Genomic DNA, 23,055 nt, shown 5'->3' on the forward strand with positions numbered 1-23,055 from the left:
AAAACCTGATTTAAAAAAGTGTGTTGTTACAAAAGCAGCTCTAAAGAATTTGTGTAAATGAAAATATACTAATGTTGTTATTCACTAATTCATGTAGCTCTGAAATAATAATGTTTTAATTTGTATTTTTAATATTGATTTTAAATAGGGGGTGGCATGGTGGCGCAGTGGTAGTGCTGCTGCCTTTCAGTCAGGAGACCTGGTTCGCTTCCCGGGTCCTCCCTGTGTGGTGTTTGCATGTTCTCCCCGTGTCCATATGGGTTTCCTCCAGGTGCTCTGGTGTCCTCCCACAGTCCGAAGACATGTAGGTTAGGTGCATTGGCGATTCTAAATTGTGCTTGGTGTGTGTGGGCTGGCGCCTTCCCAGGGTTTGTTTCCTGCCTTGCGCCCTGTATTGGCTAGGATTGGCTCCTGGGACCCTGTAGTTAGGATATAGCAGGTTGGATAATGGATGGATTTTAAACAGTATCTGTTTTTGAGTTGCTGAACGGAAAATGTTACTGATTAAATGTAGCATATACATGAGTTTAAATCAGTATGTCAATAATGATCATGGTAATCATTCTTTTTAACCATTCTGTAAAATTCCTTCAAAACCAATAAACTCACTACATTTGTTGTTGCATTGGATAGAAATGACTCCTATTAAGTGCCACCCTACCCTGCCTTCCCCCTCAGAAATTAAAATAGTGGCCTGTCAAATCAAGAAAACAATAGATATCTGCTTATGGTGAGAGAGAGATGCTGAATATCTTTGGTGATGGTTTGAGACTGGATTATTTTTTTATGTAACACACTGGCTAATGTTAGCTTAAAATGTTAAATTAACATGGCTGACAGTGATGAAATTGATGTTGAGGATGGACTTGTCCTTATGGAATATCCTTAAGATACCCATTGCACTGCTGATGTCATAAAGTTTCTGCTTTCATAGAACTCCAACAGACTTTCCTGTATTGAAATTTGTACTTACCATATATACTTGCGTATAAGTCGGGTCTTGACACCCGAAAAATTGATCATAAAATCACACCCTGACTTATATGACCGTTCAAAAATATGACGCTTAAATTTTTTTTTTCACATCTTCTTGTTTCCTCCAATCTTGTACGAGTTTTTCAACAAAATCAAATTTTGTTGCAGCAGTGCAGTTACCAATTTCTTTCACCACTTCAATGACTTTTAATTCAAAACCAGCTTCATATTTTCTTCTGATCAAATGCTCCATCATAGGTAAGGAATGCTCTTACGATTAAGGTGTATGAGGGTGTGAGATACAAAAAACACAAAACAGTGCAAACGTCGGTTTGGAATTGTTTGGGTAGTACCGTGTGGTCACGTAGGCACAATAGAGAGAGAGAGGTTAGACGCACGTACTTTTTCAGCACATTGCCACACCCACATAGAAAAAAAAGGCAGTGTGCTCTGTGGTTACTCTCTCAGGTGGGCGTTAGCATATCGAGTTTTCCGCATTCGACTTATACGACCGACATTATAAAATACCGGAAATTATACGGTAAAATCAGTATTATTTATGTTTTGATCACATGCTTTTTATAGAAAAAAGGGCACTGAGTCTATGTATTTTTTTCATTTTATTATTTCTTCTGTTGGTGAGGATAAATAAGTTGGTATTCACTCTTCAGATAAGGTAAAATGTTATTTGCCATATTTTACAAAATGTTCCTCTTTGTTTATAAAATATTCATGGATTTCAGCCTGTGAGGGTTAGAAATTGTTCCATAAAAATAATTTGTACTTTTTAACCTGAATGCCAGTAATTTTTTCTTTTATATAAAAGTTACCTCTGTGAAGACATGCCTTAAAATAATAGTGAGAAGAAGTCAAAATATCATAAACCAAATGTACCACAAAGTATGGAGGACTACAGTTCAACTTACCTGTCTGACGGAGGCTTGTTGTTGGCATTTGTGTCCATGATAAGGTAGAAAAAAAAAATGGCAAATACTTGGTGTAGTTTTACCACAGGAGGTGAGCAGAGAAGTGTGGGGTAGTTAATGGATACCAGTATTAATCTCTTCAACCTTAGATCTGTAAGAGATGGATTAAGTTAATGGCAATTCCTCCAAAGAAAAGTATAAAAAGGCTGGTTTTGCACTTAACTTGAGCCTACATTTTTCTTATGTCTTTCCATCATTCCCACTACTTTATTTCACAATTATGTGTTTAGGAGTTTAGGAATCTCAGGGTACAATGGACAACACAGACTTTGCTTCCTGAACACTTTTGGGTGTATCTTATGGATTTTGGCCTGCTAATCATAACAATCATCTTTACATTTTCCTGTCATGTACCATTTCATTGCAATTGCCTGTTTTTGTGATTTCCTTTCTTATTATAAGTATACCTATACAACACAGCTAAAACATCTGTGATGATCTAAAAGCAGTGGCACTGCTACTGAGAATGCAGCTCAGTTATATTAGGTATTGTTGTTGACAGCTGTGATAAAGAGTCTCAATACAATAAAAAGAACTGGCCACTCTGTAAGGATTTGCTTGTAAGACAGAAAAGTGTGGCACATAAACCACTTGTCAGCCCAACAAAGATATTTTTGCCTTTTCATATAACACTTGGACTGATCAAAAATTCTGTAAAAGCAGAATGCAGGTAAAGGATTTCAGTATTTGAGACAGATGTTTCCAAGAATAACTAATGGCAAGATTAATGAAGCATCTTTAATGGTCCTCAAATCAGACACATTATTAATGGCAAGCAATTCAAAGATCTCCTAGTAGGTCCAGAGGAAGTTGCATGAAGGCACTCATGGATATAGTCGGAGGTTTTCTGGTCAACTACAGAACACCAAACTAGTCTAGTTGGCTGGCTTCAAATATACAAAGCCATAATGTTAAATATGTTGTTAACAGATTCATTTTCTGCATTTACACATTTCTTCCAACATAATCTTGGTGTAGTCAGTGACGAACATGGTAAACAATTTCATCAGTACATTGCCAGACAGAAAAGTGCTGTTCATCTGTGCTGACCAACTTATTGTTGGGCACTAAAATGAGAAGCATCAGATGCTAAGTTCAGATGAAAATCAACAGCAAAACATTTCTGGCTCAATTGAACAAAACGCAATGTATCAGTATCATTAAGTGGAAAAGTACTTGTTGTCAAATTCAAGCAGAGCAGCCTGGTAGAGCAGTGTCTCTGTTGCATGTTCTACTCCATGTTTGGGCTGGATTTTCCAGGTATTCTTTCCCTGCACATGCTAAGTACATACAGCTTTTACCGATTAGTGCTCTGCCATGTTTCTGAAATTACTGGAATATTCTGCATCTGTCTTTAATCCGGGATTGGTCAAAATAAGCAAATCAAAAGATGTGTGGGTGGCTGGATTGTGGCTGGATCTCCATTAGTCTTAACTTTAGTATTACTATAAAGCATGACAACTTGTTTAATCCATTTGACATATTCAACAGGAAGGTTTCCACTTTATGCTGATTATATTTAAAAATCATATAAATTAAGCAATGTTTCAGTTTGTGAATGTTGTGTCACAGGTTGTCCCTCTGCTGAGTTCAAGTTACCAGTTACATACAAAAACTCTGATGGCTTACATTTGGCACTAAAAAATGCACTCACTGAAAAAATGATTTGGAACACCTGCACACTTATCCATGCAATTATCTAATCGGCCTATCATGTGGCAGAAGCACATCAAACACAAGAATAGGGAAAAAAAATGATTTCAGTGATCTGTAACCATCAAATTGATGCTGTCTGTGTACTTTTTATTGCAAGTCAGGTGAAAATATAACAATGCACAGACACTATGCAAAGTTCTCCACAGACACAGCATAACAACAACAACAACATTTATTTATATAGCACATTTTCATATAAAAAAAATGTAGCTCAAAGTGCTTTACATATTGAAGAATAGAAAAATAAGAGACACAGTAAGAAAATATGCTATATGTGCATGTTAAATGGTAGTCGAAGCATTCAGAAGAAAACAGAATCATTTAAAAAGCAATTGTCAATGATTGCTTTACACAGAGTCCTTTGGCTATTTTCTGTTGTTATTCTTTACACTAGGTTATGTAAGAAGTAATGAGATGCAAAAGACATACAGTACAATACAGAAAAGCTCTTCATCCTGTCTGCTTCTGCTCATCATAGTTTTAAACTGAAACACATTATGGTCTTAAGATTCACTCAAATGAAGTGAACAAAGTAGTAATTACATGTCATTTTAAAGTTCAAAACGGAAAGATTCTAACATTACAAAGTAATAGAATATTACTGCAGTGATTTCCTTCATCATTCTGATTCAGCCCTTGAGATGTCACCTAAGTTTGTCTCGACTTTTTGATCAACTGGAAGGCTTTTACGGATCCACATTCCTTCACAGTCTGGTAGTCTCTTCAAATATTTTAAAAAAACAATGGAAGAAACACTCTTAGTAAAATTAAGTGATTATATAATAGGATCATTAAATGAATTATTAAAAGCTTCTGCTCTAATGGAAAGCAAAGTACTTTATGGCTCTGAAGGAGTGGACGGGGCAATACTGAACAATAGTTACTTTATCTTCAAACCTACTTAATCCAGTTTCAAGGTTATGCTGAGTGACAGCCTATCCTGTTAGCTTCAGGCAGGAATCAATCGTACAGGGCGCTGTCAGGCACACACCTACAATCAGTCATACGAGTATAATCTAAAATCACTAATCAACCAACTTTGGGATGTGGGAGGAAAACTGAATTTCAGAAACAAATACATAAAGACACAGAGAAACTTCACAGAAACATGACTATCCTGGAGGGATAAAAATCATAATTTTGGACTACAGAAAAGCAAGCAGCAATCGCCCTCAATTGTAAAGTTTTTGTTCAGATGGACTATGATGATCTATAAAGAAACTCTTTGGGACTTTGTTATACACATCAAATCAGTTTTACATCTATGTATTTTTTCATTCTTGTTTTTAGAGTGTATAATCATAGTTTAGAATGCCAGACAGTTTATAACCTACAAGTAAAGAGTATTGGAGAGAACATATTAAAAACAAAGCCAAAACTAGTAGAAACTGACCTCGGCATGTGAGTGGCCGACATGCAGAGAGAAAGTAGATTAGTTCTGGCTGATGCTGGTGTGGGGAACTATGGTATGCCTAAGCACGACTGGACTGGTCAAAGAATGTGACATCTGAATCAGGGAGGTGCCCTGTACTACAATCTCCCATTGCTCCAGGAGCAGAATGAATGGCATAAATTCAAGCAAATTGAAAATTTCTCTATCATCCTGTCATCCAGAGACCATACTGAAGAGACAAATCAGAGTCCTTGTTACATTAGAAAGACTTCCTCTATCTTGCCATCAAATATGTTGTCCATTCACCTGCCAATTGTTGAATTTAAACAAACCACCCCATAGGACACCCATTTTTGACACATTTCTTTTGCTGTCAATCTTCTGTAAGCTTTCTAAATTTAAAGCAAGGGTGCATTTTCTTTTTAGAAGTATGCATCCAGACTTTACCAGTCATTCCATATTGCATATCATGAGAGACTGAAGTAATAAATGAAGACTGACACGTTCTATTCCAACAGGGTTAGCTATATAAGGATATCTGAGTGGTGTTTGTGCATTTTTTGTGTGAATATTAGGTTCAGGGTGTGTGGGTAAATCAATCCAATAAAGAACTTCATGAGTACTAATTAGTTATTAAGGTTGTTAGTTTATTTTATATAACCTTTGTCCTTAGTGAGCACCATATTTAAGGTGTTTTACAATTACACAGATTTAGTACTTTGTTGGGCGGCACGGTGGCGCAGTGGTAGTGCTGCTGCCTCGCAGTTAGGAGACCTGGGTTCGCTTCCCGGGTCCTCCCTGCGTGGAGTTTGCATGTTCTCCTCATGTCTGTGTGGGTTTCCTCCCACAGTCCAAAAACATGCCAGTTAGGTGGATTGGCAATTCTAAATTGGCCCTAGTGTGTGCTGGGTGTGTTTGTGTGTGTCCTGCAGTGGGTTGGCACCCTGCCCAGGATTGATTTCTGCCTTGTGCCCTGTGTTGGCTGGGATTGGCTCCAGCAGACCCCCGTGACCCTGTGTTCGATTCAGCGGGTTGGAAAATGGATGGCTGGATAGTACTTTGTTTACTTGTATCATGTACAGTACATTTGGATCACTACTAGAACAACCCCACAGTGTATTGAGAAGAACGGAAGGACACATCCCTGGATCCATCAAAATGGAGGGTGGTGTTTGGTTTTGCTACAAGATAGAAGAGGAAAAAACTGGCACCAGGATCCAGAGGGAGACATTGAATTACGCTGATGATTATAAACCCACTCTAGCCTAGAAAGTTTAGGAGGTATGACCCCCTGATATTCCTGAGTTTTCTCACAATTTTAAAGAAACAAGAACCCTTGGTGGCAGGACTTTCATATTTGGTAGCATGGGCCCAGCACTCTCAAATATTAACACTACCCTAACACCTATTGTCCTGGAGAAACATGGTGTTCAGCTAGTTCCTTATGACCTCTATCCCAAGCTCTTGGAGTAAATACTTATAAGTAACCAACAATCAAAACAGGCCCTACTACTCCTCAATGGAACTTATGGACGTTTTAGTTAATATATAATCTTTTACAATTTATTACAAGTATATCCTTAAATGATGTTGTAACAACAAATTCATACAATAAAACACTGAAGGTAACTAAAGGTTTAACTAAACATGGCTTAAACCCTGAGCATATGAGGTCAGCCTCATTTTAAAGACAGTTAAAGGCTTCCAGCACAGTGGGCATGATAGAGTGAATCTCGGCTGAGATACTCCTGACATGTCAACCAGCTCACTGAGAATTGACAACAGGTAGCCGATATAAACTGAAGAAAACTAAAAAAAAGATCCTCAGTGCAAATAGAGAGCATTGGCCCTCTTAAAAGGGAACTAAAATATCATATTCATTGTTTTTGTAGGTGTAATATGTTTGTCACATCAATGCACATTACAATAATGGATCGGTGATATGAATTATTTTACACATGATTTATTTAGTTGGTTTGGCTTCATTTCTATGCTTGATCATTTCCAAGTTTGTCCAAAATGTTGCATGCGCATGGGTCCGAGTTGCATCAAATACAAATTCCCTTGTCAAGCTGTCTTTTATGAATCCTGACATTTGTGTGGCAATTTATGTACGCACATTTCAAGCCTCTTTTTGTGGCTATGCCAGCTTTATAAATGAAGCTCCTGGACTATCTGCAGCACATTGAGTCCAAATGGTAGTCCTGATTTAGATAAATAAGAATTGGCTTTCCAATCAACCAGTTCTCTGCATCAGATCTTAAAGTAGATGAAGCCATACTTAATACTAGAATCTTCTAGAAACTTCCACTTACTAGAATGTTCTGGAAACTCCACCTTAGTACTAAAATGTTCACTGTTTCATCCTTTTTTATTTTATTATTGTTAGCCAGTTAAGAACACAGCACAAGGGTACATACATTGCAACAATACAAATACAATGTTCATAATTTGAGAACTCTGAATGTTTCACAATTAGGCAGAAATTTCACAGTTAAAATGGCTATCCCTTAATGGATATACAGTAAGTAAGCCATGTGAAAAAAAACATTCTACAAACATTAAGTCTTTCCATTGATTTGTACACAACCCTCATATACATTTATATCTATATATACAGTATATGGTGCCTTCCGAAAACGTACAGACTCCTTCACTTTTTACGCGTTGTGTTATGTTGCAGCCTCATACTAAAAAAATGTAATTAATTTCTTGCCTCATCAAATAACACTCAATACCCCTAGAATGGCAGAGCGAAGACTAGATTTTAGAAATCTTTGAAAAATTATTTAAAATAAAAAACAGAAATGTCACGTTGACACAAGTATCCAACCTGGAGTCTTCTTGGGTATGACGTGACAAGCTTCACACACCTGGATTCGCAGATTATTCTGCTATTCTTCTCTGCAGATTCTCTCAAGGGTGGATAGTTGGATTGAGCCTGTCAGTACTGAGCTCTAGGTGGGCAGCTAAAGAACATTGATAACGTTGTTCCTAAGCCACATCTATGATCTCCTTGCTTTATTTTTAGAGTCATCGTCCTGTTGGACGTTAAACCTTCATTGCAGACTGAGGTTCAGAGCAATCTACAGCAGGTTTTCATTAAGGTTATCTCTGTACTTTGTTCCATTCAATGTTCTCTCCAATATCTTCCACCTGCATCGCATGATGCTGTGGCTGTGCAAGTGAATGCTATTCGTTCTCTCAACCATGTCTAGTCTCCCAGTTCCTGCAACTGAAAAATGGCAAGATGCTGCCACCACTATGCTGGACTGTTAGAATGGTATTGTGGTGGTGATGAGCAGTGCCCAGTTTCGTCCAGATGTGATTCTTAGTACTGATGCCACACAGGTTAATGGAATCATTTTCTCATCCTAAGCATGGGAAAGGTGCTATATAAATTAAATTTATCATTATTGTTGTTGTTTTTCTTCTTTTGGCTGCTGCTGTTAGGGGTTGCCACAACGGATCATCTTTTTCCATATCTTTTCGTTCTCTACATCTTGTTCTGTTACACCCATCACCTGCAGGACCTCTCTCACTACATCCATAAACCTCATCTTAGGCCTTCTACTTTTCCTCTTACCTGGCAGCTCTATATCCTTAACATCATTTTCCCAATATACTCAGTATCTCTCCTCTGCACATGTCCAAACCAACGCAATCTCACCTCACTGACTTTGTCTTCCAGCCGTCCAACTTGAACTGACCCTCTAATGTATTAATTTCTAATCCTGTCCATCCTCATCACACCCATTGCAAATCTTAGCATCTTTAACTCTGCTACCTCCAGCTCTGTTTCCTGCTTTCTGGTCAGTGCCACCGTCTCCAACCCATATAACATAGCTGGTCTTAGTACTGTCCTATAGACCTTCCTTTTCACTCTTGCTCATACCCATCTGTCACAAATTATTCCTGACACTCTTCTCCATCCATTTCACCCTGCCTGCACTCTCTTTTTCACCTCTCTTCCACAATCCTCATTACTCTGTACTGTTGATCCCAAGTAGTAAAACTCATCCACTGTCGCCAACTCTTACTCCTTGCATCCTCACCATTCCACTGACCTCCCTCTCATTCACACACATATATTCTGTCTTGTTCCTACTGACCTTCATTCCTCTCCTCTCTAGAGCATATCTCCACCTCTCCAGGGTCTCCTCAACCTGCTCCCTACTATCACTACAGATCACAAACATCATAGTCCTCAGAGACTCCTGTCTAATCTCGTCTGTCAACCTGTCCATCACCAGTGCAAATAATAAAGGGCTCAGAGTCATTCCCTGATGTAATCCCACCTCCACCTTGAATGCATCTGTCACTCCTACCGCAGACCTCACCACTGTCACACTTCCCTCGTACTTATCCTGTACAACATACAACGTACTTCTCTGCCACTCCTGACTTCTTCGTACAATACCACAGCTCCTCTTAAGGCACCTTGTCATATGCTTTCTCAACATCCTCAGAGCAAACATCGCATCTGTTGTGCTCTTTCTTGGCATGAAACCATACTTCTGTTCACTAGTCATCACCTCACTTCTTATCCAAGCTTCCACTACTCTGTCCCATAACTTCATGCTGTGGCTCATCAATTTTATCCCCCTGTAGTTACTACAGTCCTGCACATCCCCCTTATTCTTAAATATTGGCACCAGTACACTTCTTCTCCACTCCTCAGGCATCTTTTTACATTCTAAGATTCCATTAAACAATCTGGTTAAAAACTCCACTGCCATCTCTCCTAAACCCCTCCATGCTTCTACAGGTATGTCATCTGGCTTTTCCATTTTTCATCCTCTTCATAACTGTCCTTACTTCCTCCTTGCTAATCTTTTGCACTTCCTGATTCACTATCTCCACATCATCTAACCTTCGCTCTCTCTCATTCTCTTCATTCATTAGCCTCTCAAAGTACTCTTTCCATCTGCTCAATGCACTCTCCTCACTGGTGAGTACATTTTCATCTTTATCCTTTATCGCCCTAACCTGCTTCACATCTTCCCACCCTCTATCTAGCCAATTGGTACAGGTCCTTTTTTCCCTCCTTAGTGTCCAACCTCTCATACAACTCATCATACGCCTTTTCTTTAGCCTTCGCCACCTCTCTTCACCTTGCGCCATATCTCCTTGTACTCTTGTCTACTTTCTGCATCTCTCTGACTATCCCACTTCTTCTTCGCCATCAGCTTCCTCTGTCTACTCTCCTGTACTTCCCCATTCCCATTTTCCTCCTTCTCCTGTCCAGATGTCATGCCAAACACCCTTCTTGCTGCCACCCTTACTACATCTGCTGCAGTTGCCCAACTATCTGGTAACTCTTCATTGCCACCCAGTACCTGTCTCACCTCCTCCCTAAACCCAACCTTGCAGTCTTCCTTTTTCAGCTTCCACCATTTGATCCTTGGCTCTGCCCTCACTCTCTTCCTCTTCTTGATCTCCAACATCATCCTACAGACCACCGTCCCATGCTGCTTAACTACACTTTCCCCTGCCACCACTTTGCAGTCTTCAATCTCCTTCAGATTGACTGTTCTGCATAGGATGTAATCTACCTGTGTGTATCTTCCTCTACTCTTGTACATCACCCTATGTTCCTTCCTTTTCTTAAAATACATATTCACCACAGTCTTGTCCATCCTTTTCGCAAAATCCACTATCATCTGACCTTCTTCATTCCTCTATTTGATACCATACCTACCCATCACCTCCTCGTTTCCTCTGTTCCCTTCACCAACATGTCCATTTAAATCTACTCCAATCACCAATTTCCGTCCCTTGGGTACACTGTTCATCACTTCATCCAACTCACTCCAAAAATATTCTTTCTCATCCAACTTGTGGGGCATATGCACTAACAATATTCATTATCACACCACAATTTCCAGCTTCATAATCATTACTCTGTCTGACACTCTTTTCACCTCCAAAACACTCTTGACCTACTGTTCCTTTAGAATAACCCCTACCCCATTTCTCCTTCCATCCACACCATTATAGAATAGTTTGAATTATTATTATTATTATTATTATTATTATTATTATTATTATTATTATTATTATTGTTATTATTATTATTTCATGAGCCTTTAGGTGCCTTTTTGCAAACTCCATGAGGGATTTGGGGCAAAGTGATGGCTCTGAGGCTAGGGATCTGCACAGGCAATCAGAAGATTGTTGGTTTGAATTCTGTAAACGCCAGAAATGACTCTACTCTGTTGGGTCATTGAGCAAGGCCCTTAACCTGCAATTGCTCTGTCCTGGGTACAAGGTTAATATGCATCCAGCCCTGTAAGCAAGTCCTCCAACTTACACAGAAACCTTGGGGGTAGGTGGCAGGATTGGCACTCCAGCCACCATAAAAAACCTCATACTGTTCCAGTGTGGTGCTGAGGTGTCACCTACTACACTCTGATCCCAATCCAGGTGATTCGTCGTGTCATGGGTATGGCAACGTGTTGCAATCAGCAAATGCTCCCAGCCTCTCTCACAAGAGGACTTCAATGTGTCATCTGACCATTCTCCCATAAAGCCTAGATTATTGGAGTGTTTTAGTGGTGACTGCCCTTCCGAAAGGTTTTCCCACACCCACATTGGTTCACTAGTCTTCTCCCATGATTACTCATTTGGCCCTGGTGGCCAGCTCTAGGAAGAGTCCAGGTTGTTCCAAACTTCACCTTTCTTTTAAGAATTATGAAAGCAACTGTGCTCTTGGGAACCTTCAATGCTTCAGGATTTTTTTGTAGGAATCCTGTCTCTGAGCTCTGCAGACAATTCTTCGACCTCATGGCTTGGTTTTTGCTCTGACATGCATTCTCAGCTGTGGGAACTTACCTAGGTGTGTACCTTTTCTAATCAAGTGCAATTAATTGAAACGACTACAAGTAGATTCCAAACAAAGTGTGGAAACATCTCAACAATGATCAATATAATGGGGTATCTGAGCAAAAATTAAAGTGTCACACCAAAATGTCTGAAATATTTTGTCAATGTGTTATTTCAGTTTTTTATTTTTGATCAATTTGCAAAAACTCCTAAAATCCTGTTTTTTCTTTATATTGAGCATTAAGAAAATGTGAAAAAGGTGAAGGCATTGTATACTGTACTATATATCCTGTATACATTTGCATGTATGAATATTACATGGTGTTCTTTTGCTTATTGAATACTTTTTAAGCTACTGTATGTTTGTCAGTGAGGGTTCTCCTGTGGGCTTGTTAGTGTGAAGAGTCCTAAAGTAAATGTATTCAATAAAACTCTATAAACTTGATAAACTTCAGAAATTAAACTCATGAGACCTTGAATAACCTCATTAAGTGCGTGACTCATGAGAAACATATCATCATGCTTAGTATGTTATCAACATGTCAGTCCAAAATTCCTTCAATCTTAGTAATAGGTTATTGTTATTGCTGCCACAAGCTAATGTCTGTAACAGGAAATATTAAACAAGTGTTTAGTCCTGGGATAGCATTCCGACAATTCTTTATTTTGTGACTGTGTTCAAGTAATAATTAAGATGAATGAAAACTAAGACAAGTACAAACGCAGCACCCTGAGGCGCTTGTGCTAATCACTGGAGACTTTAACCATGTGACGCTGGACAAAACATTACCTGCCTTCTCCCAATATGTGGATTGTAACACCCGAGGAAATAGGTGTTCTGGTTCTGCTTCATCCTCACTAAAAACCAAGAGTGAGGGAGCTACCTACAACCAAGCACTCATTCAGGAAGTGGTCCCCTGAGGCAGAGCAGGCCCTGAGAAACTGCTTTGGAACTACGGACTGGGATATCCTGCAGGGATCATATAGTGAGAACATTGAGGAGGTTGTTGACTGCACTGCGGACTACATCAACTTCTATATGGACCTTGTAGTTCCAGTAACAACAATACGCTGCTATGTGTAACAACAAGCCATGGATTACAAATGACATCAAGGGCATTTTGAACCAAAAGAAAAGGGCTTTTAAAGGTGGTGATCAGCATGAGCTCAAGCGCGTGCAGAAGGAACTCCGAGTCCAGCTCAGGGCGGCGAAGGAGCAGTACAGGAGAAAGCTGGAGCAGAAGTTGTGGAATAACAGCATGAAGGAAGTGTGGGATTGGCTGAAGATCATCATTGGCTGCAGCTCGAAGTGGGGTACCACCATCGAGAGAGACAATGGAGAGAGCAATCCAGATGAACAACTTCTTTAATAGGTTTGACCACCCTAACCCACTCTCACCTCGGAGTACTGCTCCCTCCACCCATGCTTCTGCTGATACCAGCATAGGAGAGAGTTTCCCTCCACCCACAATTACAGCAGCTCAGGTAAGCAGACAGCTGAGGAGACTTCGTGCCAGCAGCTCAGTATGTGCATTTCAGGAACTGCAGTTCTGACATTGTGGTCAGCAACACAGGATCACGGCAGGGGACTGTACTTTCTCCGGTCCTGTTCAGCCAATACAACTCGGAGTCCTACCACATGCAAAAGTTCGCTGATGACACTGCTATCGTGGGCTGCATCATGAGTATGCAGGAGGAGGAGTACAGGAACCTAATCAAGGACTTTGTTAAATGGTGCGACTCAAACCACCTACAACTGAACACCAGCAAAACCAAGGAGCTGGTGGTGGATTTTAGGAGGACCAGGCCCCTCATGGACCCCGTGATCATCAGAGGTGACTGTGTGCAGAGGGTGCAGACCTATAAATACCTGGGAGTGCAGCTGAATGATAAATTGGACTGGACTGTCAATACTAATGCTCTGTGTAAGAAAGGACAGAGCCAACTATACTTCCTTAGAAGGCTGGCGTCCTTCAACATCTGCAATAAGATGTTGCAGATGTTCCATCAGGCAGTTGTGGCAAGCGCCCTCTTCTACGTGGTGGTGTGCTGGGGAGGCAGCATAAATCTATCTAAAATGTTATAGGCAGGTAAAAGTTAAGTTAATCATGAGTTAAATATACTGTACTGTAAATATATTATGACTATACAGTATAACAAATTTAAGAGAGTCAACATTCTAAAAGGCATTTATAAAGCTGGTCCAATAGTTTTCTGTGATTTAATTAGTGACTTACAACGACAGGGAAAGTGTATTCAGAAATCTTCATGAACTAAATGACTGTTTAGCTAAGCAAAGATCATGACATCTTTTAAAATATGGATGAGATACTGACACAGAAACCTATTAACTAAATGGATTAATGAAATGAATGGTTTTCTCTTGTTAATTTTTTTATGTCATCAAAGACCACAAGAGACATCACCCATAAAAAAAAAAAAATAGCCACATATAACTCACTAAATATCTTTGAACAATTTTGACGAACTTCAAATGACATTTACAAAATTATAACTATGTTTAGCTATCATTATCCATCATTAATTAATCATTCAGCACTTTTAATAATCAAATCTAATATAAGTCATTTAATTTGCCTCAATAAAGTTTATTTTTATTTTTTTAGTCTATTTTGTTTTTAGCTCAGTATTTCATGCTTTTATGTGACTTTAAAAATACCAGTGTTTTTTATGGACTGTGTCAGAAACTTGATTATTTGTTTTGATTTGTTTTGTTTAGTATGTTATACTTGACAGAGGAGAAAGGTTGGGAGTATGCACTGATACAGCTCGTTGCCACACCCACCACACAATGAACCACTTCAGCATCCCATATTAAGACCTGAGTGCAGCCATGCATCGGGTGACACCTCAGAACCACACTAGTTTGAATGGAGTGGAACAGTGTGAAGTTTTTTTTTACAGTGGCTGGAGTGTCAATCCTGCTACCAGCCTCCGAGTTTACCCTCCAATTTGGAGGACCTACTTGCATTGCACTGAACTTGCATTGTCGTTAATTTGGTTATTTTTATAATGTTATTGCTTTGCCATTTTATTTGCACAATGTTCTGTTTAATACTTTAAAGTACAATGTGATGGGTAGAATGATCCTGTATTCAGAGTAATGTGTAGGTACATTTCCTTGCCTGTCAGTTTGTCCTGTATTTCTGAGTGGCTGATTTTAAACTTAAGTTTAAATTCTGTTTAAGTTAAATGCCTCATTAATTGCTAAGTGATACATCTGTGGTATGTAAATATTTTTTTGTGATATTTTATTACAAAATAAAAAGGAAGTTTGTTGAACATTTAAAAATGTTCTATTATTGGTATTTTTTTTCAGGAGTTCTGTGGCCTCATGTATAAAAGGTGTGCATGCAGAAAAATGTTGCATACTCCCGTTTCCATGCTCAAATCGTGGTGTTTAAAACCTAAACTTAGCATAAAGCCACACACATTTTCATGGCAGCTAAATACTTGGCATACACAAGTTCTCTGCTCAGTTTTGCAAACTGGTGGTACCCAGCGTCAAAGCAGTGTTTTTGTTCAAGTGTGGTTTCCCATTCTTTTTTAGATGCACATCCCTGTCGCAGCTTTATGAATACTGTACACTGACATTAACCGCATATTGTTTATTTGTTTATAGCATCTGATTGTAATTAACCTGTAACAATATAATGCTCCACAGAATGGCCAAACCATTCCAAATAACATAGCTGCTTTAGCGTTGTTCCTCTCAATGCACCACTCAGACTATTTATCTCACTGTATCTGAATGTGGAATCACAGCTCTACAACAGCTGATCGGAAACAGAATTATTGATAAACAGCATTAGGTACACACTGCCTCAGCCATGCGCACTGTCTATTGAACTTTTCTCAAACAGCAAATGTTTCAAAGGCTTTCCTGTAGGGACATCGCAGTTCAGAAATAGTTTCATCCCAAGAACTATAAACGCAATCAATCAGTCCAAGTGCACCTTGTCGAACTGTTTGTACTTATAAGTACTTGCGATACAGGTATAATATTGCACAACCTGAGCCACTTTATAAAGTGCGTTTTTAAATATGATGACAATATCATTTTTAAGATGAAATACAGCAAAATAGGCTTATTACATTATACAGATAAAATGTTAACATAATTTAAATAATCTATATTGTTAATAATTAAACATGTGAGGACACAGTGTCTGCCTGCTCTTTATGGCCTCTAAATTTGCTGCCCAGTAATAAAATTGAAAGTTAGGTAGTGCCATGCTCCCTTCTGTTTTAGGTGTTTAGAATTCCAAATAAATAAGGTTATGATTGAATCTAGTTTCTTAAAAAGAATCGTTAATGTATATGGGAATGGTATGAAACAGAAAAAGAGGCTTGGGGAGGATGTTCAGTTTAACAGTGTTGATTCTACCTGCTAATTTGAGATGGAGGTAGGACCATTTGTTCATATCTTGTTTAATTTTTTCCATGCTGACAGCAAAATTTTGTTGAGAAAAGGTTTTATATTTATGTGTGATATTTACCCCTAGATATTTATACTGATCTGCAAAGATAAATGGGAAAGTGTCCAGTCTAGTATTGTGTGCTAGAGAGTTCACTGAGGCTTCTAGACTAGTATAGAGTAGTTTGATCCATACACATATGTTTGTTGAACCCAATTTTGTGCAATGTGATGAAGAGGTAGTCCCATTCTCTTTCCAGGAATAGTAAGATCTCTGGAGTGTTAGATTAAATGAGTAAATATATTATATTTAACAAACATCAAACATTAGAAGCTAAATGTTTGCCTTTAATAAATCTGCTTTGGTCGCAGGTAGCATTTTCTCAGTCCTTCTAGCTAGAACTTTGGAGAGTATCTTAACGTCATTAATCAGGAGTGAGACTGCTCTGTATGATGTAGTAAGTCCTTATTTTTCTTAGTAAAGACAGAAGCTAATACTTGGCAAAAACTTCGAGGTAGAATCTTGTTGTCTTTAGCTTCTGTAAATGTTGTTAATGATCATGAAGCTAACTTATTTTAAAAAAATGTATAAAATTCCACTGGGTAGCCATCCAGGCTTGCTGCTTTCCCACTTTGAAGTGAGTTTATTGTGTCTAGTAATTCTGATAGTATCAGAGGTTTATCCAGTTCTACAGCACTAAGAGTATCTAGCTGTGGTATCTGTGATGAGTCAAAAACTCATTAGATTGTGTATGATCTTCTTTATACTAGGACTTATAGTACTCTCTAAATGTATGGGTTATTTTTTATGGTCTATCATTTTATCTCCATCTATGTTGGTAATTGCTCTTATTGCATTGTGGACTTCCTTCTTGTGGATTTGTTGAGCTAAAGTCTTATGGGCCTTCTCTCTGTGTTCATAGTAATGATTTGCATTTTAAAGATGAGCTGTTCTGATTCTTTAGTAGTCAAGAGGTTACATTCTGATTGCAAAACCTGCCTTTTTATATAAAGTGCCTCATTTGGAGACCTGGTGTATTCTAGATTTATTCTGGTAATTTCACTGATTAACTCACATGCATTCTTGGTTTCCTATATATTTTTGTGAGAAAGATATGAAATAATCTGTCCTCTTAAAAATGCCTTCAGAATTTCCCAGAGTATTCCTGCAGATACCACTGGGGATGCATTTGTCTCCAGATAGTAATTTCACTTTTAAAGGTCACAATGAGTCCTGTTCTGCTAAGAATGAGCATGGATAGAGATAATACAAAGGAGGCATTACAACAACATTTTTCCAGTCTAAAATGCTAACAAGAAAAGAATTGTACATTCAATTTACAAAATATGTAACCATCAACAACATTGTGAAATTATAAAATTCACAATCTTTTTTTGTCATGAAGTGAGTGTTTTTAAAGAAGACTTTTACTAATATGTACAGATTAATTTTCAGTCTAAGATTTTCTATTTAATGGTGGCCTAACTGTGCAGCATAAAGCATTAAATTAAAATCCAGTCCATTATGTCTCACTCTCATGCGTGCAAACACACACACACCGGTCCACTGCCTGGATTTTTGAAGTCAGGTCCAATAAACTGTCAAGTCGCAGCACCAACATTATACCCTCATGTCAGTCTCCAACATAGAAATAAAAACACACAAACATAATATTTTGAAAGGTATCTAATGAAATTTAGTGTTTCAGAGACTGGAGCAGCACTGTGTGCAAGAAAATAATCAGCCCTAGACACAGTCTCTGGCATGGCCTACTTGTGCACCCATTCAGACAACCCTCTAGTGTAGGATTTAAATTTAGGATCCTGGATCCATGAGGACTAACCACTGCATCACTTGACAGGAGCATGACAGTCCTGAAGCCTCAAACTTATGTTACTTTGGCAAACATTACAATAGTTTACAATTGCTTTTGATTAACCTACCTACCTCTGCCTAACCTGCAAATGTATCTTGTCCTTTTCTCAAGAAGAAATTACAACTTTACTTATTCAACTTCCGCCTTGTCTTTTACTCAAAATGTTTTTTACAGGAATTATAGAAGAGCTAGTACTGTCTGTATGACCATATACCTTTAGCTTGTTGGCTTGTTTTTATGCTGTCTAACTTTTAGTTATAGCAGATTTCTCAATAGTTGTGTGAAAATATTTGGTCATCAACACCCTGTTGAACCTATTAATGACTAAAACCCAGAGCTTACACTATATATAAAAATCCATGCTTTCTTTTATTTAACAGATAAAAAGCTGTGATTAGCTATAGATCCCACAAACTTTACAATGTACATCAGTCTTTATTTAAATTCAGACTATAGACCCATCGTTTTAACACAGCACATTCATATTGGAGGCGCTAGTATTTTGGTTTATACAAACGTACTCTAGCAATGTACAGTTGTGCTTGAAAGTTTGTGAACCCTTTAGAATTTTCTATATTTCTGCATAAATATGACCTAAAACATCATCAGATTTTCACTCAAGTCCTAAAAGCAGATAAAGAGAAACCAGTTAAACAAATGAGACAAAAATATTATACTTGGACATTTATTTATTGAGGAAAATGATCGAATATTACATATTTGTGAGTGGCAAAAGTATGTGAACCTCTAGGATTAGCAGTTAGTTTGAAGGTGAAATTAGAGTCAGGGGTTTTCAATCAATGGGATGACAATAAGGTGTGAGTGGGCACACTGTGTTATTTAAAGAACAGGGATCTAGCAAAGTGTGCTCTTCACAACACATGTTTGTGGAAGTGTATCATGGCACAAACAAAGGAGATTTCTGAGGACCTCAGAAAACGAGTTGTTGATGCTCATCAGGCTGGAAAAGGTTACAAAACCATCTCTAAAAAGTTTGGATTCCACCAATCCACAATCAGACAAATTATGTACAAATGGAAGAAATTCAAGACCTTTGTTACCTTCAACAGGAGTGGTCGACCAACAAAGATCACTCCAAGAGCAAGGCGTGTAATAGTCAGCGAGGTCACAAAGGACCCCAGGGTAACTTCTAAACAACTGAAGGCCTCTCTCACATTGGCTAATGTTCATGTTCACGAGTCCACCATCAGGAGAATACTGAACAACAACGGTGTGCATGGCAGGGTTGCAAGGAGAAAGCCACTGCTCTCCAAAAAAAACATTGTTGCTCGTCTGCAGTTTGCTAAAGATCACGTGGACAAACCAGAAGGCTATTGGAAGAATGTTTTGTGGATGGTTCAGACCAAAATAGAACTCCAAGTCATTCTACCAAAGAATAGTTAAAGAAGAATAAAGTTAATGTTTTGGAATGGCCAAGTCAAAGTCCTGACCTTAATCCAATCGAAATGTTGTTGAAGGACCTGAAGCGAGCAGTCAATGTGAGGAAACCCACCAACATCCCAGAGTTGAAGCTGTTCTGTACAGAGGAATGGGCTAAAATTCCTCCATGGCGGTGTGCAAGGAATGATTAAAAGTTACCGGAAATGTTTAGTTGCAGTTATTGCTGCAAAGGGGGGTCACACCAGATACTGAAAGCAAAGGTTCACATACTTTTGCCACTCACAAATATGTAATATTCGATCATTTTCCTAAATAAGTAAATGACCAAGTATAATATTTTTGTCTCATTTGTTTAACTGGTTTCTCTTTATCTACTTTTAGGACTTGAGTGAAAATCTGATGATGATTTAGGTCATATTTATGCAGAAATATGGAAAATTCTAAAGGGTTCACAAACATTCAAGCACAATTGTAAATGTCTGATAAAATTTGGTTTATAAATTGCAGCAAATATTATGACTGCCCTTTTCAATGTTTTTCTATTCAACAATTTTCCATTTTCCTCTTCTTATCTTGTGGTCATATTTAGAACTTAATCAGGTTATTCTGGACTGGAAACTCAGCATCAGAATGTTTGAGAATCAATGGCATCAACTGTGTGCCTAGTCAGTGTGGTCTACAGGCTAGAGCACTGGACTTTAAATTAAAACTTTGATTATTCAGCTCTTGTCTATAATACACCATGCAACCATGTAAAAAAAAAAATCTATCCTGATCATATAAGCCACTGATCCATTTGCTCACCATAGTACTATATCAAAGTGCCATGTTTCTCATCTCTCCAGCAAATGGCCTGTCTCCTTTTTCCCCTTTAGATTCTTACCCCACTTACTCTCATCCCAACTCTGCATTCAACTAGCATCGGCCAGTAAAGTGATTATTAACTCTGCTTATGGCCAAGCCCCGGAATCACTACTGGCAATCTATCTATCTATGTTTTTGTTCAACTTTTTTAATAACAGACCATTTAAATTATCAGCATTGCAGTATTTAATATATTTGAACTTTTTTAATAATTATTTTTCATTTTATTGTCTTTGAATTTTCCTCACTTTGCGCAAATTGTAGATGAGAAAAACAAGCATTTTATTCAGAATCCTGACTCAATATAATTTATAGCACAAGCTTATTTCTAATGCGTGTCTTATGAGCATAACACCCACTATATATAGTGTAAACAAACATATTATTTTTTCCAAAACATCATTTCTGAAACAATTGAAAATCAGCAGAACAGGCTACAAAGATTCACCACAGCTATCATTTATTCTGGCTTTCCACATGAAGAGTATTCTTACAGAGTAATCACAGCTAAATACAAACTGATCTTCTTACAGTATATTCCACAATGTTTACTAAAGAGGATTCTGACCTCTTGGAAGGAAACATACCTGTGTGATGAATCTTGTAGGCCAAGTATTCTCCAGTGTATTCTGGCCACTGCCCCAAAAATTATTTTTTGTATGCAAATATACAACCAGATCATCTACTTTGCTATTCTTCTATTAGTTATTTTGCATTGTTTCTGGTGAACACTTTACAGCTCTGCAGTGTACAGTCAAGTACTTGATAAACCAGCATCAACAGGTGCAAATATTCTTTCAGCAGATCTGTTTTACGTCACATATTAACATGACAATGCTTTATTAAAAGATTTAAGGTGACTCAGAAATTGCATTAATATCTTAGAACGTTTATGTCATGTTTTATGCAACCACTTGACAACATTGTGTTCGTTTTTTCATTGAGAAGAAGACACAATGATCAGCTCAAATTTCACTAACAAATGCAAAAGAATGTTAGACTGTCTTTAAGTGCCTTCAAATTTTCTTAATGACATTGGATTAAGTGTTCTTGAAGTGCCACAGAGATGGAAGTGAACACTTGTTGTCAACCTTTAAGGCTATTTAAAAAAGAGAATGCTGCAGAAATACAGACATGGCAGATATTGCAAAGAAAGGAGTTTTGCAATAAATAGTTTAGAAAGGGGACCGTCCCTAGGTTACACATCTTCATTGTAACTTATGTGATGTCCCGGACAGAAAATAGGATTTTAAAGTATCTTGTAGTCTAAGATTGATATTACTAGGGAATAATTAAAGCATTGTGTATCGCAAATAAAACACAACAGGATTTTTGAAGAATTTGAGAGTGAGAGAAGCCAAGAAGGATAAGGCTACCTTTGTGTTTAGAGGGCAGATTAATCACATTATACAAATTCACATTATTCAACGCACATCATTTAAATCATTCAATTCAGTCTAGCATTATGAAAAAATACATTATGCATTGGTAACTGCATTTGAGCTACATTCTGTGTATGAACATGTGCTGATGAAATAAGGGTTGTTGTAGAAATTGATCAGTGAATGCAAGCAGCAAAGAACCCATTTAAAGAACAGAAATTCATAACAGAGATTCATAAAAGAGTCAAACTGAAACATTCACCAAAACCAGAAACACCAAACCAGAAAAGAAAGCCATGCTGCTAATATTGACATGTTACAATTGCCCTTATCTTTTTTTAAAAAACTAGATTGCATTTAAGGTGGATCTGAATGCCTGAATGTCAGAAGGTGTACAACGTCTTCTTATATAGAATGAGAACGATAAAGCAAATCCTCACCTGATGTCCATGATATGTGAACAGCAACAAGGGTACTGAACATAAGTAATATGGCTTTGGCAATGCAAGAACTGTCACAAAATGGTACAGACAAATAGAAAAGCAGTAGACAAAACAGCAGTGCCAGAATAACAATACAAACATAAATAACAACAAAAACAAATATACATGGTCCAAAAATGAAATAGGCTGCACCCAGCTCTTGGCATAGCATTGTAAAATCATCAGATTATCTGCATTGTATAAGCAGTCAGATTCTTTTTAATTTTATTATTTATTTATTTTTGTATTTTCAAAGCTAATTGTACTAATTTGTTATAGACTTTTTGCTTCCATTGTTATTCTTTTTGAATGTTATTTTTCTACTTTTTTGTGCATATTTTTGTAAATGTAATTACAAGCACTAGATTTAATTCAGTCAGGAGTGGCAGAGAAGTATATACATGATTTGTTGTACAGGATATGTACAAGGGAAGTGTGGCAGTGGTGAGGTCTATGGTAGGAGTGACGGATTCATTCAAGGTGGAGGTGGGATTACATCAGAGATCAGCTCTGAGCCCTTTCTTATTTGCAATGGTGATGGACAGGTTGACAGACGAGATTAGACAGGAGTCCCCGTGGACTATGATGTTCACTGATGACACTGTGATCTGTAGCGATAGTAGGGAGAAGGTTGAGGAGACCCTGGAGAGGTGGAGATATGCTCTAGAGAGGAGAGGAATGAAGGTCAGTAGGAACAAGACAGAATACATGTAAAT

General features: G+C 37.9%; 1 protein-coding gene across 1 annotated transcript in view; it reads right to left on the bottom strand.

The window, feature by feature from the left end:
- The window catches only part of LOC120538607 (equilibrative nucleoside transporter 1-like), a 65,763-nt gene extending 44,573 nt beyond the window's left edge, over nt 1-21,190 (bottom strand). The window contains exons 1-2 of the mRNA XM_039767993.1: nt 21,063-21,190; nt 1,902-2,052 (exon numbers count right to left, since the gene is read on the bottom strand). Of these exons, the coding sequence (XP_039623927.1) occupies nt 1,902-1,939 (38 nt within the window). The 5' untranslated portion in view covers nt 1,940-2,052; nt 21,063-21,190. The remainder of the gene's footprint in view (nt 1-1,901; nt 2,053-21,062) is intronic.
- Between the last annotated feature and the right edge of the window lie 1,865 nt (nt 21,191-23,055).

The sequence above is a fragment of the Polypterus senegalus genome, chromosome 11 (genome assembly GCF_016835505.1).
Source record: "Polypterus senegalus isolate Bchr_013 chromosome 11, ASM1683550v1, whole genome shotgun sequence".
NCBI lineage: Eukaryota > Metazoa > Chordata > Cladistia > Polypteriformes > Polypteridae > Polypterus > Polypterus senegalus.